General features: G+C 39.0%; 9 protein-coding genes and 2 non-coding genes across 11 annotated transcripts; 7 read left to right on the forward strand and 4 right to left on the reverse strand.

Annotated features, from left to right (window-relative positions):
* Positions 1 to 152: 152 nt before the first annotated feature.
* Positions 153 to 1,970, forward strand: NOP7 (mRNA-binding ribosome synthesis protein NOP7; the record flags this gene model as incomplete). Its single annotated transcript, XM_453738.1, has 1 exon — positions 153 to 1,970. The coding sequence occupies one exon, from the start codon at positions 153 to 155 to the stop codon at positions 1,968 to 1,970; it is 1,818 nt and encodes a 605-aa protein (XP_453738.1).
* Positions 1,971 to 2,224: 254 nt separating this feature from the next.
* On the reverse strand, positions 2,225 to 2,992 carry SRB5 (Srb5p; the record flags this gene model as incomplete). The annotated part of the gene is made up of 1 exon (XM_453739.1): positions 2,225 to 2,992. One exon carries the CDS (start codon positions 2,990 to 2,992, stop codon positions 2,225 to 2,227), a length of 768 nt encoding a protein of 255 aa, XP_453739.1.
* A 229-nt stretch (positions 2,993 to 3,221) lies between these two features.
* On the forward strand, positions 3,222 to 3,545 carry VMA21 (Vma21p; the record flags this gene model as incomplete). Its single annotated transcript, XM_453740.2, has 2 exons — positions 3,222 to 3,241; positions 3,332 to 3,545. The coding sequence occupies 2 exons, from the start codon at positions 3,222 to 3,224 to the stop codon at positions 3,543 to 3,545; spliced, it is 234 nt and encodes a 77-aa protein (XP_453740.2).
* A 115-nt stretch (positions 3,546 to 3,660) lies between these two features.
* Positions 3,661 to 4,464, reverse strand: VOA1 (Voa1p; the record flags this gene model as incomplete). The annotated part of the gene is made up of 1 exon (XM_453741.1): positions 3,661 to 4,464. One exon carries the CDS (start codon positions 4,462 to 4,464, stop codon positions 3,661 to 3,663), a length of 804 nt encoding a protein of 267 aa, XP_453741.1.
* Positions 4,465 to 4,845: 381 nt separating this feature from the next.
* KLLA0_D15356g (Zn(II)2Cys6 transcription factor) lies at positions 4,846 to 6,720 on the forward strand (the record flags this gene model as incomplete). Its single annotated transcript, XM_453742.1, has 1 exon — positions 4,846 to 6,720. One exon carries the CDS (start codon positions 4,846 to 4,848, stop codon positions 6,718 to 6,720), a length of 1,875 nt encoding a protein of 624 aa, XP_453742.1.
* A 64-nt stretch (positions 6,721 to 6,784) lies between these two features.
* Positions 6,785 to 9,394, reverse strand: OPT2 (Opt2p; the record flags this gene model as incomplete). Its single annotated transcript, XM_453743.1, has 1 exon — positions 6,785 to 9,394. The coding sequence occupies one exon, from the start codon at positions 9,392 to 9,394 to the stop codon at positions 6,785 to 6,787; it is 2,610 nt and encodes an 869-aa protein (XP_453743.1).
* Positions 9,395 to 10,546: 1,152 nt separating this feature from the next.
* KLLA0_D15400g (uncharacterized protein) lies at positions 10,547 to 11,830 on the forward strand (the record flags this gene model as incomplete). The annotated part of the gene is made up of 1 exon (XM_453744.1): positions 10,547 to 11,830. One exon carries the CDS (start codon positions 10,547 to 10,549, stop codon positions 11,828 to 11,830), a length of 1,284 nt encoding a protein of 427 aa, XP_453744.1.
* A 485-nt stretch (positions 11,831 to 12,315) lies between these two features.
* On the forward strand, positions 12,316 to 12,397 carry KLLA0_D15433r. The gene has a single exon. It is a non-coding gene; the product is annotated as a tRNA-Leu (tRNA).
* Positions 12,398 to 12,644: 247 nt separating this feature from the next.
* On the forward strand, positions 12,645 to 13,868 carry MRI1 (S-methyl-5-thioribose-1-phosphate isomerase MRI1; the record flags this gene model as incomplete). The annotated part of the gene is made up of 1 exon (XM_453746.1): positions 12,645 to 13,868. The coding sequence occupies one exon, from the start codon at positions 12,645 to 12,647 to the stop codon at positions 13,866 to 13,868; it is 1,224 nt and encodes a 407-aa protein (XP_453746.1).
* A 210-nt stretch (positions 13,869 to 14,078) lies between these two features.
* On the reverse strand, positions 14,079 to 14,168 carry KLLA0_D15477r. Its single transcript is given in 2 exon segments — positions 14,079 to 14,115; positions 14,131 to 14,168. It is a non-coding gene; the product is annotated as a tRNA-Lys (tRNA).
* A 430-nt stretch (positions 14,169 to 14,598) lies between these two features.
* On the forward strand, positions 14,599 to 15,369 carry KLLA0_D15521g (SDR family NAD(P)-dependent oxidoreductase; the record flags this gene model as incomplete). The annotated part of the gene is made up of 1 exon (XM_453747.1): positions 14,599 to 15,369. The coding sequence occupies one exon, from the start codon at positions 14,599 to 14,601 to the stop codon at positions 15,367 to 15,369; it is 771 nt and encodes a 256-aa protein (XP_453747.1).
* Positions 15,370 to 16,696: the final 1,327 nt, after the last annotated feature.

A 16,696-nucleotide genomic window follows, 5' to 3' on the forward strand; every position in this document is an offset into this window, starting at 1 on the left:
GAATAGACAATTGCTATCTCGATAGCTTGTCTTTGGTGGTTCTAGTTAAGTTATAAAGTGATTCAATTTGATAAGCTAGAGTAATCTTCCAGGTTCAGGTTTAAAAGATAGCTAACTAACTAGACAAGGAGAGATACTTTTTTTTGTTCAAGATGAGAATTAAGAAGAGAAATACCAGAGGTAATGCTAGAAACTTCATTACCAGGTCTCAGGCCGTTCGTAAACTACAGATCTCTTTAGCTGATTTTAGAAGATTGTGTATCTTCAAGGGTATTTACCCCAGAGAACCTAGGAATAAGAAGAAGGCTAATAAAGGATCTACGGCTCCTACCACTTTCTATTATTATAAGGATATTCAGTATTTGATGCATGAGCCTGTATTGGCCAAGTTCAGAGAACATAAGACTTTTGCTAAAAAGTTGACTAAGGCTCTAGGGAGAGGAGAAGTGTCAGCAGCTAAGAGATTGGAAGAGAACAGACCTAACTATCAATTAGATAATATCATCAAGGAACGTTATCCATCTTTTGCTGATGCCTTGAGAGATGTGGACGATGCCTTGAACATGTTGTTCTTGTTCGCCAACTTGCCAGCTACCGATCAAGTGTCTTCTAGAATCACACAAAGTGCACAGCAAATGTGTGATCAATGGTCTGCATACATTGCCAAGGAAAGATGCGTACGTAAGGTATTTGTTTCCATCAAGGGTGTTTATTACCAAGCCAGTGTAAAAGGTGAAGATGTCAGATGGTTGGTACCATACAAGTTCCCTGAAAATATTCCAAGCGATGTCGATTTCAGGATCATGTTAACTTTCTTGGAGTTTTACTCTACTTTGTTGCATTTCGTTTTGTTCAAGTTGTACACAGATGCCGGTTTGGTATATCCTCCGAAGTTGGATATTAAGAAGAACAAGCTGATCGGGGGATTAAGTGCATACATCTTGGAATCTAATGATGAGAAGAGTTCGTTGGCTGTGAAACCAAAGGAGCTATCGGAAAACGTTGAAGTTCAGGAATTGGGAGCTAATACCTTAAAGACCGCTTTGAAGGCAGACTCTAATGAACATGACGAAGAGGAACAAGACCAAGACCAAGAACAAAATGTGGAAGACGTTGAATTGGATAAATTTGAAGATACTAATAAGAACCAAGGTGACCAGTTAGAACAACCTTCTAAATTCGATTCTCCTGTTGCTACTTTGTTCTCGGAATTTGTATTTTACGTTGGCAGAGAAGTTCCATTGGATATCGTAGAATTTTTGATTCTATCATGCGGTGGTTCTGCCGTCAGCGAAGCTACATTGGATCAACTCACTGATAAACAAGACATAGATTTATCCAAGGTCACACATCAAATTGTCGATAGACCTGTATTAAAGAACAAGGTCGCCAATAGAACATACGTTCAACCTCAATGGATTTTTGATTCTATCAATAAATGTGAATTGGTTCCAGCAAACTTATACTTACCAGGTGAACCACTCCCACCTCATTTGTCACCATGGGGTGATTCTACGGGCTACGATCCAACCGCTGAAAATGACGAAGATGTCGAGGGAAGCGATGCTGAAGAAATCGACGAAAGTGCAGACGAGGATGCAGAAAGTGAAGAAGTCGAAGAAGATGATACTGCAGCTGTTGCCTTGAATGAAGATGACGAAGATGACGAAGATGAGCTAAGGCAACAAAAGGAATTGGAGTTAGAAGCTCAAGGTATCTCGTACTCTGAGGCTAAGGATGTCATTGACAGTGAAAGTTCTGATAAGAAGAAGAAGAAGAAGAGAAAGGCCACTGAAGAAGAGGAAGAAAAGGATTTGAAATTGATCATGATGAGTAACAAGCAGCGTAAGTTGTACAAGAAGATGAAGTACTCCAACGAGAAGAAAGACGAAAAGATTGAACAACTAAAACAAAAGAAGAAGCAAATCGCAAAGACCAAAGCTAAGCTGGCAAAACTTGACAAGAAATAAACACATGTTTTTCCAGCCAACATCTAGTATCGTCCTGTCTTCATTTCTTATTTCACATACACAACGTTAAAGAAGGAAAGCCAAATAACATTCCTGGGCTTAGGAAAAAATATAAAAACCTTTCTGAACCGTTTGCTTAAAATCTGTAGATTAAGCGTCAAACTCAAGCATATATATATTAGAATCACCATATGTACACTACCAACACTCCTTAAAACATTTTTCTTTGCGATCGATGAAGAGTTTATTTTCTTTTAATCCAAGTGGTTTAACCTGGTATCCATGCATTTCCTATCAGGAATATCCAACTCGATATAATCTCGTAAATCGGTCTTTAATTTCAAAAGAAGTTGGCTACCATTATTAAGGGACTCGATATCTGTGCTTTTATTCACATTATACATTGCCTTGATCATAAACCCATCTTTTGTGATTAATTTCATTGATACCTCTTGATCCTTCTGTACAACTTGCCATACTTTATAGATTTCCATTACCACGCCACTTAGGAACTGGAACTTGACGCCGACGTTGATATACTGGAAGTCATTTACGTATCCCAATTCATCGATAAATGAAGATACTGATCCACTACTGCTCTGTATCACTGATTCATGGATAGTCTGACTCGAAAGTTTTCTGTTGTTTCCTGCAGCAGGTATATCTGATATTTGGAAGGCCCAATTGGTCTTGTTGTTACTATCGATATCCTGAATATAACTTTTCACATTGAAGGATTCGATGTCATCGTTACTCAACTTTTCCATGAAATGGTAGTTTAACTCCGCACCATTACCTAACTTTGACAGCGGGACCGCTGTACTTAGTTTAACTCTAGTTTGTTCCACCAATTGGTTTTTAGCATTAACTTTTTCGATTTGTAGAGAGGGATTTGGCTTGTAAATCTTGTTGAAATTGGCAAAGAGTCTCGGTCTATTACTGGATAATATTGTTAACGTCTCGACACTTAACGGGTAAGATTCATCTTCAATTGCGGAAAATAATGCTAGTTGCTGTACCATGTTTGAGAATCGTACACTCCTGGTATTCGTAGCTCAAGATAGGGCGATGCGTCTACTAGATAAGAACTTGTCGGCATTTCTTATAAAAGTGCTAAAGTATTTGAATTGAAATATTTAATTGTAAGTTTTAAAGGTTTTTGATATAAAATGAAGAAACCAATCAATAGTTGACAAAGCCACATAGTTTGAACAAGTCTTCGTCATTACCTAAGAATCCAATACTGAAAATATGCCTGTCGATGTTCCTCGGTATGTTTTGCAAATATGTTTCCTTTCTCATTGAATCAATTGTGGAAATGATTTAACCGTTAATACTAACACTATAAACCGTTACAATAGCTCCGTTATCGCCAAATTAATGTTCTTCACCGTCGCCATGGTGGTACTCCCTGTGCTGACTTTTTTCTGGCTTCAAGAACATACAGATAATACTCTAGTAAGTGGTGGTTTAGCTGCTGCCATGGCCAATCTGGTGCTAATTGCATATGTAATAATGGCATTCCAAGAAGATTCCTCATCATCTGAGGACGACGAAACGAAGAAAGAAAAATGAAAGCCGTATGGATATTTTATTGTTACTCTGTCGATTCCATACCTATACGTATATCTAGATATACCTGGCTAAATATATATCAATTGAAATAATAAATTCTTTTCTATTTGTGTGATTAGTTGTTCTTCTTTAATGGGTTAGCGGACTTCTCCAAAGCTCCGTACGAAATATCAAGAGAAGCGAGCCATGAGATAGCAACGACTAAGATTGCAAGAAGCAGGCCTGACACTATCAAGCAACTTAGCAATCCTTCAGTCCATAAGGAACTCAATGCGTCGCTATCCTCTGGTTCATCCTCATGTGAGTTTTCTGGATCGTCAACACCAACGTCCTTAGAAGTCTCACCATTTCTCAAACTTTTCAACTTCGTACTGCTATCGCTGCTTGTTGGAACCCTAAGCACTATGTTATCAATGTTCTTCAAAGAGTCTTCCATGAATGCATACATTGTCTGTAAGAAATCGTCCAACTCTGCAATATCGTAATTCTCTTTGGTGAATTCCACCACAACCGCCTTATCACTTGATGAAAACTTGTAACGTAACAGGTCACTAGCAGAAGCAGGGATCTCATTGATCTGCATCAAATTCGCATGGTCAAACCCACTCTTTAAAGCATCGACGTTCTGCTCTTCCAATACTGTCACGAGACTAGTCTCGAACAATGCCGTTAAAAATGGATACGTCTGGGCATGTTTCTCATCGAAATGATCCAGTAAATTGAAATTATCAAATTGTAACACAACTAATGGCTCCTCGTTATTGCTCAACAACAAAAGCTCTACCAAATAGTTCACTTGTTTTGTTTCAACTGGGTTGATATAACGATGTGCATTCACTGACAAGAACGAAGTCATGTCTCCTGCTAAAACACCTTGGAAAATCCATAAGAACCCTAAAAGCACCGAAAGACAAAGCATTTTCGTTCTCTCGATTGTATATCTTGTCGAAACAGTCCCTAGTACCGGTGAAACCGTATCGAGTTGCTGAGTTGGCTCACTTTAAATTAGTCTGAATATGTTCATAGCTAAAGGTTGGTTTTTGAAGCTTCAGTTGATGTTGAAATTCCCCTATCAAAATGTTGGTCCGGGTAATAACATGTGAGATACTCTCTTCTCTTGTCGTCATCATGCTAAATGCAGCCAGTTAAGCTTCAACTTGGCATGAACAAGACCCATCGGCCACTACTTCTATTTTATTGTAGTTTAATATGATATCTGGACTGGCCATTGCCAGCTCAAGGTTATTGATGTCGGAGATCAGCCTCAATTCCATGAGTAAAAGTATCTTATTGACTTTGAATGATGAGTGAAGATAAGAGAAATGGCAAGAGAAAGACTCCTGGTGAGATGATTATAGAATTTGGAGATGGCAGGGGGAAGAAGAGGGCTCGAGCTAGTGGCAGAACGCCTACTTCGTGTAGATCATGTGCCAAATCAAAGAAAAAATGTACAAGAGAATCGGATAGAGGACCATGCCAATTGTGTGAGAATCGAGGCATTGAATGCAGTTTTATGCAGGGTGAGCCAGACTCTTTGCCCACTATGATGGAACATGAATGGCTCGCGGTGTTTTTGAATGAGGATGCGCCTTTTTACAATTTGAACACTTTAAATCGGACGCCGCAAAGCCCCCAGCAGAGGTATGTCCGTCGATCTTTAAATTATTCCGGTTCTGGTGGGGTCTACTATGGGATTCTGGGTGAATACGACCCGCTGCTTCGAGATAAATTCTTCCAATACGATGATAACAACGAGTGTTTGTTCCATGAGAAATTTTTCAGACGTATTGAACAACATGGGTTTTCATCGATCTTTGCTTATAAGAAATCTGACGTTGCAGAGCTTGAGAATTTCAATTTGATCAACTTGACTCATGACCTTGATTCATACCTGCAGAAAGTTGGAAAGCTTCAGGTGTATATTCCTGCGTTGCTTACTCTTTATGTGAAGTTTATCTTGCCAGATTTACCGATCTTTGATGGTCAAGCCATCAATTCTGTGTTTGCCTCATCAGATGACATCGGATCAGAGCGTGATTACGGTGAGTTTTCAGACCCATTGCTGTTACTGTTGTTATACCGCTTGACTTATAGATGGTTTTACTACGATACATCGATACCGATGAAGGGTTTGGATATTATGAAGGGGAACGACTTACAATTCATTTTCGGAGAAGAATTCTTTACAGTCGTCTGGAATCAAATCAATAGGGAATTGATTGCCCCAACTCTAACAACACTTAAATGCATGATTATTTTCTACCATATTATAAGTTTCAAGAACACAGGCTATCGTACCCCTTTTGAGGCTAATTTCCTCAGCTCTATAATCAATACAGCGTACATTATGGGACTTCATATTGATTGTGCGGATTGGAATATACCCAAAGATGAAAAGAACCTTCGTAAAAGGTTATGGTGGGTTATCTTACTATTGGAAACCTGGAATAAACTCGCATATTCGTTGCCAACATTAACTCTGAACAACGGCACTCTAGGTGAGGACGGACTTTCTTCAGTGGACTGTTTTAGCATGTTCGATGACATTGATGATTTTTTCCCAACTTCCACCGTGTACTCCTTTTATTTATTCGTGAACTTGACATGTACTACTTGCAACCTGGTGAAAACTCTTTTCCAAGGCGAAATATCTATGAATGATCCTAAGATTTCCCATTACGATGATTTGTTGAATGGATGGTTTAACGAATATTCTACATTGCCGTTAGACGCAAATGTATCTTATAGTAGCATTACGCTTTGCTATGTCGTTTCCAAGATTCTTATATTGAGGTTAAAATTCAAACTGATAGCCGATGACTTGCAATATAACAAGCTTTGTTTCGATGATTCCATATTACTGTTCAACCAAGCGATGGAAATTTTACAAGGCAGTTCTGCGTCAGGTGTAAGTTGCTTCTGGTACAACTTTTCGAGGTCACAGTTCTTCTATCTGAGAGATCTTTTACTTATCTTAATGATGATTGCAAATGATAAAGCTCAATCGTTGAAGGTCTTCAGGCTTGTGAGAAGTTTCAGAGAATGGCTAGCAAATAATGCTAGAACGTTAAAGATTGTATTACCGGCTTTGATTAGGATTAATATAACAATAGCTAGTCTTGGAAACCAAGTTAAAAGGCTTAGAGATGAGCCAGCATCAAAACTATATAATTAAAAAGTTAAACAGTCGCGAGTAATAATGATATCAGGAGGTGATTAAAAGCCAATAGCACATTTTCTTATGGATATGAACCTTTTCTTGGACCGAAATAACCGTCAAAAGCACTCGTTATATTTTTGAGAGTCTGCCTCCCCTCTCCACCATCAACACCGACGCCAACAATATTGTTTCCCCACCAGTCAATGGGCTTTGGTTTATATTTAACGGAAAAGAAGATAATGATTGCAGAAAAGGCAACGGCAGATGAGAACGCAGCAGCAAGCACGTAATTGTACTTTTCCCACCATTTAGTGTAGTACCTCTTGATGTAGAACATGAATCCGAAAGAGAAGTACAAACCGGCAGTCACATAAGATAAATTGTAAGGAGCAAATTGTTGCATACCACCAATTAAGATTGTTGGATGGAATAGCCTCGTTTGTCTTGGGAAGAAATACTTGATAGCACAACACAATAGGCATAACAAGAACCCAATTAAGAATGTATATTTCAAGATTGGATATAATCCGTTAAACACTCTCTTAGGGCCGATGACACCCCAAAACACAGAAGAAGAGTAAAAGTTAACCTCCTTTGGACAAGTAAACTTGTTTTCTGCTTTCGACGTACAGATGTCTTTCACATTGACTATTTGCCAACTAATAACACCTAAAGAGACAAAACATTGAATTAAAACGCCGACTAATTGACCTTTGAAGACAGCGCGTTGTGGAATCTTAGCGTAATGTGCCAACTTTTGGTCAGCAATGTATGACTCTGCTTGGTTGTCTATAGTGTAACCCAACGATTTTAACGTCATTAAAGCTAAACCGTTACCAGGAAGAGCATAACCAATAATGATCTCAGTGATCACACCCATAGTCATGTTGAACCCTGTCATGGAGAATATAAAGCAGATTGGAATTAAAAACACAAAGTTAATTCCAAGGATGAAGAATAACCCCCATACAGGAGTTTGAGTTGGGTACAGTTTGATGCATAAGATACCCAGAACCAAAGCAACAACTAAAACGACCAGGAACCACCAATCAGGTACATCCTTGTACTTTTTCATTAACCTTGTTTGTGGGTCATCAAAGCCATCATAAGTTGAACTTTTGATGCTAACGTTTCGGAAATTTTTGATCTGTCTGTACATTTGTTTGAAGCATTGTAATATGGATGCCCATTCGGTGAAGAAGACATAAAGAAATGCAAATGGATATTGAGCGAAGATACCACCGTAGACCAACAAATTACCAGCAGAGTAATACGGTGGAGAATACTCCTGATATTTTGACTCCACAAGCATTGAATTTTCATCCAATATGTCTTGAACGACATAAGACTCTCCTCTATTAGTGAAGATATCATTTGAATTTAATGGTAAAAAGGCTGTCCATTTATAGTTTGAATAATATATGCCTAATATAGCAAAGAATCCAATAAACGTCCCAATGTATTGATTCAATTGAGAAAAGAATGGGATAGTAAGGGCGTAGTTATAATCAATGATATTCCAATCAAAGGTAGGAACAGGGTTCAGTCCTAGCCCGTATTGGCTTCCTGTGACTACAGCAAGATCGAAGTTTTTAGGAGAACACCAGGTCAACCAACTGAAAGTGGATAAACCTTCGAACAAATAAGTAGGAATCCAATTGTAAATAAACATAATGACGAAGAATGTCAGAAAAAACTTGTAACGGGTCATTCGCCAACCGTTGATGTTTTCCTTAGAATCAGGTTTCAAAAGGGCCCCATTAAGAGCCAAAGTTGGGAACAACGTTGGCCATATGCACTTTTCATTGTAGATGACAAATTTTCTGAGTATACCTGCGTAGCCGAAACCGAGCAGTTGTGAACATAGCATTAACAATACTTCATAACCGAAATCTAGCCATTTATTGTTGTAGAAGATTTCTAATCTTTGCACATAAATGTTATGGGAAACGTAAGTGTAACTTGTAGCGACATTGAAAATAATAGTGGAAAACATCTGTTCCTTGAACGACCACGGTCCTGGATTGAAATTGACGGAAATCTTACCTAACTTGAAAGTATGATTGGGCATCACTCTTTCAAATAATTTACCACATGGATATAACAAGATCTGCATCACTGGGGCCGTTAAAGAGATTTTTGGCTTTCTATGCACGAAAAATTCATTGACACCAGCACCCAAGATGGTCCAAAAGAAGCCCAAGAAGTAAGCTCTAAAAGTTTCGATGGGAATAGTTTCATCATCTATCGGAGAAGTGACTGTTCTGACTTCTGGATAAGGAGAATGGTAGTGGATCATTGCTGCATCAATTTTACACTGTTCGAACCATTCGAACTCACTATGACCCTGTTTCAAGTAGTCATCCCTATCGAGCAGAGAACGAGTTCTTTCAATCAAATCTTCTGGTAAATTTGCGTCATCCTCATGTTCTTTCAAAGTCTTTTCTAAAATCTTTAAAGACTCCTCGATCGATAAACGCTTTGTCACAGTGATCATATATTCAACTTCTTTCGGGTAGATACCATCTGGGAATGATTCTGGATCATGGCCGCAAGCTTCAACAATAGCATTGGTAAATTCTACACCGTAGTCTTCGAACTCTTCTAAATTACCATTATCAGTACTACTTTCTTTCTCCTGAATATTGAATTGATAATCTTTTTTCAAAGACGCCTCATCAGATTGCATGATTTATGAGCTGTATCTTGAACAGTATTGTCTTTCCTGTTTTTACGCTCGTTGCTGGTCTTAGTACTATCACGAAACTTATTTAAATCCAAATGCTTATTCAATAACCATGGTCTGAGACAAAATAGGAACCCTTGGACTTGTATTTATATCTGTTGAATCGATCAAGCTGGGAAAGACGCTCGTGATGTATCTAACCTGCTGATAACCTCCAGTTGAACTCAGAGTGATCCTCCAAGATGAAAAAAAAAAACTCTTATCTTGCGGGCTCTAAAATTAACACTAAACTCTAGTACTCTGGAAGTTTGTCTACTCCACAAAACTCACCCCTTCTGTTGAATTTACTAAGTGTAAACCTCAGTTGCAAAATGGAGTAGTTTGATTGAGTTGCTTGCCCGCTTGGTTTCTTTCTTTCTTTCGCTACTCTTAGCACTCCAAAATCAGCCATACACAGACTAACAATCAGTACATTCTCCGACAATCCTGTCAAAAGTGACAGATGCGGGATCAAATAGCACTCCTGGTATATCGGATATTGATACCACTCCTCGTGATACGGGTTTATGAAACTTTAGATGAGTCGATTTGACAGGTTTCTCCTAGTTGCCAGAATTCCTATACTGTAAACTTTAAAATGAAAATTCCGTAATGCGGACGCATTGTGTGAAAAATCAGAATTCGAGATTAGGATCATAAGGCGGCATTAGTCTTTCTCGATTTGGAAAGGAAGTCCGCCTGATCACTAAATGACAGATTTTCCGAAACGGGAAATGTCATTTCCGCACCGACGTTCCACATCTGACAGACAAAGAGTTGAAAGGAATACATGATCTCCATCGAATACAGTAATGCAATGGTTAGCTATGTGATTTTATGATTGGTTCAACATTCCATGTTCGAATTTGAGTGAGGAGACAATAGAAACCGTCGTCTTGTGGAATTTTATTTCTTTCCATTAGAGTAATAGTTAGTGAACGCTACGTGGGTAGAGAGAACTGAGGAGAAGAACAGGGCCACATATATCCTCATTGGCCAGACCATTTATATATATAGTGCTTAATCTCATGAATGAGTATGCACTAAATGCTTTTAAAGTTTATTCTTTGATTATGTTACCCAACAGAAGAAGGTACCCATCAATTGAAGGCGAAAATGACAGTTGCAGTTGAAGAAGCGAATTATCCACATTTGGTACTAAGAGGAACACCTTATGAACGTGGATTTGAACACGGCCGGTCCTTGAAAAATAAAATCTCACAATTGGGCCAACACTACAAAGAGTCTGACACTTTACCACCATGGGACTGGTGTGAGAATGTCATTGTAAATTGTTACTTGCCAGCACTAGCTCAATATGACCCATATGCCATGGAGGAAATTAGAGGCATCTCTGAAGGTTCAGAAACTGAGTTGACTGTTATCATGTTGATCAATGCGAGATACGACTTGACCAAGTATAAGAACAACGATCAGTTTTCCAAAAGTTTGGATACAACTGCTGATGAATGCACCACCGGTACTTTAATCGATGAGGGTTCTGTTAAGATGATTCAAAATTGGGACCTTGATGACTATGTTTACAAATACGATTTATGTGTCATCCTGGAAACCCATACTAGTCCGCAAGAGAATTTGCCAAAATGTATCCTCACTTTGGGTGAAGTGGGTCAATTGGGTAGATCTGGTATGAACTCTAAGGGTCTCGGTTTATGTGCCAATGCCTTGAACAGTAACATGGATTTCTTCGCATTCCCTCAGGATTTTAACGATAAAAATGAGGTGGAACAAGTGAAAGAGAAATACGGTATCAAGTTACCTGTGATTCCTATCTCATTTGCCAGAAGGAAGTTTTTAAGTTGTCACTCTTTCGCCAATGGGTTAAAATATATCGTCCAAGCGCCAAGACATGTGTCTGGTAACGTTATGGTAGCCACTAGAGAAGCAGTAGCAATGGATTTCGAATTGACTGATACTTCTTATCAAATTGTTCATCCTACTTATGTGGATTCCAAGACTGGTGCTGAAATTTTACCTTGTTCGGATGCCCGTGCCATCTTGACCCATTCCAACCATTTCTTGTTGCCTAGATACTCATGTTCAGGTCAATACATACACTGCAAAAACCCTGGAGGATCCTCCTTTTACAGACATAACATCATGACCAAGAGATTTGTTGATATCATCAAGGGTACGCCAGTGAAAGATGGTATCCCAATGGACTCCATTCGCGAAGCTATCAGCGACACCACTTGCGCTCCAAACAGTTTATCTGAGGAGGAGAATCCAAGATGTGAAACAGCTTTCGACGAACCTGAGGAAATATTGATGACTGTGGCTACTGCTATCTACGATTTGAATAAAGGTACCGCCATTTTCTGCAAGGGTCCTCCACATTTGTCCAAACAATGGAAGAAGATCCAGATTACAATGGAATGATAAATAATTCATGTCTATTAAATACATCATATAGGATTAAATAATTGATTCAAGTCAATACGGTCCGATGTGCGTAAACCATTACAACGTCCCGCTGCCAATTGTGTATATCTATCCCATCTCTGTGTTCTTGTCAAATATATTTCTGTTGAAACGGATCATAAAATATGACCGGGTAACGACCAATGTAATAGGCGGTTAAGTATCAAGATGATACATAAGGATTGTTTCTAGTTGAAACATCATTAACCAATCTGAATTATTATATAAGGAGGCATTAGATCTGAACATGGGGGATCAACACAGTCATGCCAGATCGCCAGGTGCATCAACATACACTACTAGATATATAGCTAATAAACATTATGGATTCATCAGATACCAAAGATCTTGAAATAACAACACGTGACTGGAAATACCAGTATCAACAACAATTTCCCTATATTTACATATTGAAAATAAATTATACCATTCAAATGAATTTTGGCACTATGGCCGAGTGGTTTAAGGCGCCAGGTCGAGGTCCTGGTATCTCCGGATGCGCGAGTTCGAATCTCGCTGGTGTCATTATATTTTTTGCTCCTTTTGGGTATAAATATGCGTTCGAAACCCATGTGGAACCTTTTACACAATTGTTTTTTTCAGCTATCTCGGATTTGAACATGAATCTTGGAATACTTCACAAGCTGCTTCTCAACACAAGATGTTCAAGTTTTGAAGAGTGAAGATGACAAGTTGTGAACACTAATTCTGCAGTTATACTATTAATATACAGTACTAGTAATACACAATACCCAGGATACCTGCTTATGAAATGTCATTAAAAGCTATTGTTTTCGATAGAGTCTTGGGAAAATGTTCGGTGAAAATACTAGATCAGTTATTGCTTCCTTACCAAACCCAATATTTGACAATTAATACAATTGATGATGGTTATAGATCTATCAAGAGCATGCAAGTGAGAGGTGCGCCTGCTATTGCTATTGTTGGTGTATTATCGACTTTAATGGAGTGTCAATTGCTGTTACAAGAATCATTTGTGAAGACACAGTCTTTCTATGACTTGACTCAACTAGAAAAGATTTTGAATGAAAGGCTTGATTTGTTATTAAGTTCGAGACCTACTGCAGTTAATTTATCGAATGCGATCACAGATCTCCGCAAATTGATTTCAAACGACATCGGCAAGACTTACAATTCTCTTTTCCAATATGCTTGTGATATAATTGACCACGATTATGCAGACAATTTCACAATGGGAGAAAACGGTGCCAAGCATTTGTTAGCGCAGTTGGAAAAAGAAGCTTTCGAAGGAGATTTTGGAGTCTTGACGATTTGCAATACAGGTTCACTTGCTACCTCAGGGTATGGCACAGCGTTAGGTGTTATCAGATCTTTATATGAGAGAACAAAGAAGCAAATCAGCGGGGATGAACAACCAAAGAGGACGAAGACTTCGAATGCCAAAATGGTTCGTGTATTCCCATTGGAAACACGTCCTTACAACCAGGGATCCCGCTTAACTGCATACGAATTGTTACATGATGAAATTCCATCCACGTTGATTACAGACTCATCCATTTCATACCTAGTATCCACATCAAAGATACCTATCAAAGCTGCATTCGTTGGTGCTGATAGAATAGTTAAGAATGGTGACACGGCCAATAAGATTGGTACTTACCAATTGTCAATCGTCTGTAGACACTTTGGGATCAAGTTTTACGTTGTCGCACCAACTACTACTTTTGATAGCAATACAGAAACTGGGGACAAGATAGTGGTTGAGGAAAGACCTCCAAATGAGTTCAGATTTGTTCAAGGTACTCTAATCGACGGAACTGACCCAACTCCGGTATTGAACGAATCCAAGACTCCCGTGAAGGCCAAAGTTGGAATTACACCTTTAGATATGCCAGTATGGAATCCATCATTTGATATCACTCCATATACTCACATCGATGGTATTATAACTGAGAAAGGAGTGTTCGCCAAGGATGAGAATGGTAATTTTCACTTGGAAACTGCCTTCCAGTGAAGATGGAAGAGAACGTATTTCAGTGCCGCTACTAAATAAAAGCTTATATATTAGTATTCAGTTTGGAAATTGAGAAAAAGTAATGATGTTGTAAGACGAGCACGCCCGTCAGCAGATTAGCAGGGGCCCACAAGAGTTCAGCACAGTAGAAAGAACCAAGTGGGTTAAAGTAACTGTGTAACGGTTGCAAATTGAAAAAAAATGTAAGAACTCCTCATAGGGGGCTCGAACCCCTGACATTTCGGTTCCTTGCGAGCAATGCTTAAAAGCCGAACGCTCTACCAACTGAGCTAACAAGGACGAGTTCTTGTCCTTGCCTTTTTTCAGACACACTATGTGCTGCTAATCGATCACACGCATTCAGTGTGACTCTCAATATTATAATCTCACTTACAGATTTATTCATCAACGTTGGCTTAGCTAGTTACCACGAGTAGTCAAATCTCATGGTCTCAATAAGCACAACTCTGTTAGATATTCAATCTCGTTGTATGGTTCCTTGTCTATGTTGTCTGTTGTTTTTGTTTTGCTCTTACAGACACTTAATGTGCATTGCGTTACCTTTTTTTAAGGTTGAAGATGCAAACCACCATTATGTTCAATTTAACAACAGACCACCGCATGTACAGGCTAGAGCTTGACATTAGTGGTATAGTACTAACCTTTCGTATCTATCTACTGTACAGCAATAAGTTCTCAGTTGAGCATCTTTGTCATAAGAAATCGTACCATGTCAGAATATTCGTTTGCTGGAAAAATAGCCTTGGTTACAGGAGCCTCCACAGGGGTTGGAGAGGGCATTGCTCGTGCACTTTTTGTAAGAGGAGCTACTGTGGTCATTACTTCGAGACACTTATCCGAAGTGCAAGAGACAGCGGGCAATATTGATCCCAGTGGGAGCAGAGTGATTGGGAAAGAAGTGGATGTAACTGTTGCAAAAGCGGTGGAAGACTTAATCCAAGAGATAAGAGAAGAATTTGGAGCATTACACTATTTAGTAAATAATGCAGGAATTACAGGTCCTCATCAGACAGGAATTGAAGATTACGATATTGATTCCTGGAGGCAAGTCATTGATACGAACATTAATGGTACCTTCTACACACTAAAATATGCGCTACCATTGATGGAAAGCTCTTCGAGTCCAGACTCTGAGGCAGCGGTGGTGAATCTCTCTGCAGTTAATGGTCTTGTTGGTATTCCCGGTATTTCCCCGTATACAGCAACGAAGCATGCAGTAATAGGGATAACTCAGAGTGTTGCATTAGAATACGCAGAAAGAAATGTTAGAGTGAACGCAGTTGCGCCAGGATATGTTTCCACACCCAAGATTCAAGCTTTGCCAAAGGAAACGCAACAATGGATGTCGAGTCAGCACCCGATGAAGCGTATGGCAACAATGACAGAAGTTTCGAACACTGTCTTATTCTTACTTTCCCCACTGACCGGTTTCACTACAGGTTCAGTGTATCCAATCGATGGTGGATTTTTGGCTCAGTGAAAGTACTGTGCAGTACCCCCAAAAAAAAAGATGCGTTTACAACCAACCTAGTTCAATGCCGTCGTGTCTATACTATATACAAGTTGCTTAATTATCGTTTATAGCAATTGTCATCTTTAAAATGGTGCACAGAGAAAACACAAACAGCATTTTGCAGCTGGAATTCACCAACGATCGCGCGTATGAATAGTCTTAACTTCGCTAGGGAGAAAAACAGCCAGTGCCAGGAATAGGGCCAGAGCCAGGTCCTGTGTTTGCACTCATGCTACGGCCTGATTTCTTTATTGATCGAACACTTCCTAATAAGGAAAAAGGTAAACAACTATGCATATTTACGTTTTAGGAAAAATGTAAATAAACCGATGGACTTTTCACAAAAGCTCATCGCTTTGTAATTTGGTGCTACCTTTCTGACAAAGAAGCATCAACTGACTATATGAGCAACTGAGCGGATTGGGGGGATAGGGCATCACTGCGCATACTCCATTGCAGTATTCCTTTGGGTACTCCATGCTTGTGGTTACATTTTTCTTTTGGTTATTATTACAGAATGACGACAACGTTCGGTGACTGAGGGAATCCTCATTAGATTCTGTGAAGGGGAGGGGCGTCTGCTATGAAGCCATAAATCAACGTAGAGGTTCTTTGTAGACATTTAAAATTTCTTTTGTGCTACTTCTCCCGACAGTTGAAGCATCTGTAGTGAGGTATTCTTCTTTATCTTAGAAGTAAGAAGTTTTTGCTGCGTCTGTCTCAGTGACGATAGAGAAAAAGTAGGCTTTAAGCGAACGATCACAAAAGCTTCTCACGGTTCTTAAAGCTTTTTCGGTGAATCTTTCCATACAACTGGTGAAGAATTTGTATTGTTCCGATTGGAGTGAGCCTGTTTTTTCTTTTTGAACTTTTCTGGTTTGTTGTCCCTTGCTGTTTCTTTATTATTGTTTTGTTACTTCCTCAATAGGTTAGTTTCCAAATCGAATCTGAATCTGATCCAAGCTTTTCAGATTCATTATTTCAATAAAGAGGTTTTAGCTTTGAACAATCCCAGTCCATAGTTGACAATAGTCGATAGGAAACATACTACCAAGAGTATCGCCAGCGGTGAAGACATTGCTATCGGTAGAGACAGTGATAGCAGAAAGCAAGTTGATCAAGAGATCCTACGTCTTGCTCCTAAAAAGAATCGCAGAGTTTTTTTATACTGGAATCAAGATCTGTTGGTATAACTCTTAATTATTGATCTCCTGCAGAACTCATTGGGAAATTGGTAATAGAATAGTTGACTGAGTTGATTGCTAAAGCAGGTACTAAAGAAAGTGCAATTGTC

Source organism: Kluyveromyces lactis (genome assembly GCF_000002515.2).
Source record: "Kluyveromyces lactis strain NRRL Y-1140 chromosome D complete sequence".
NCBI classification, from domain to species: domain Eukaryota; kingdom Fungi; phylum Ascomycota; class Saccharomycetes; order Saccharomycetales; family Saccharomycetaceae; genus Kluyveromyces; species Kluyveromyces lactis.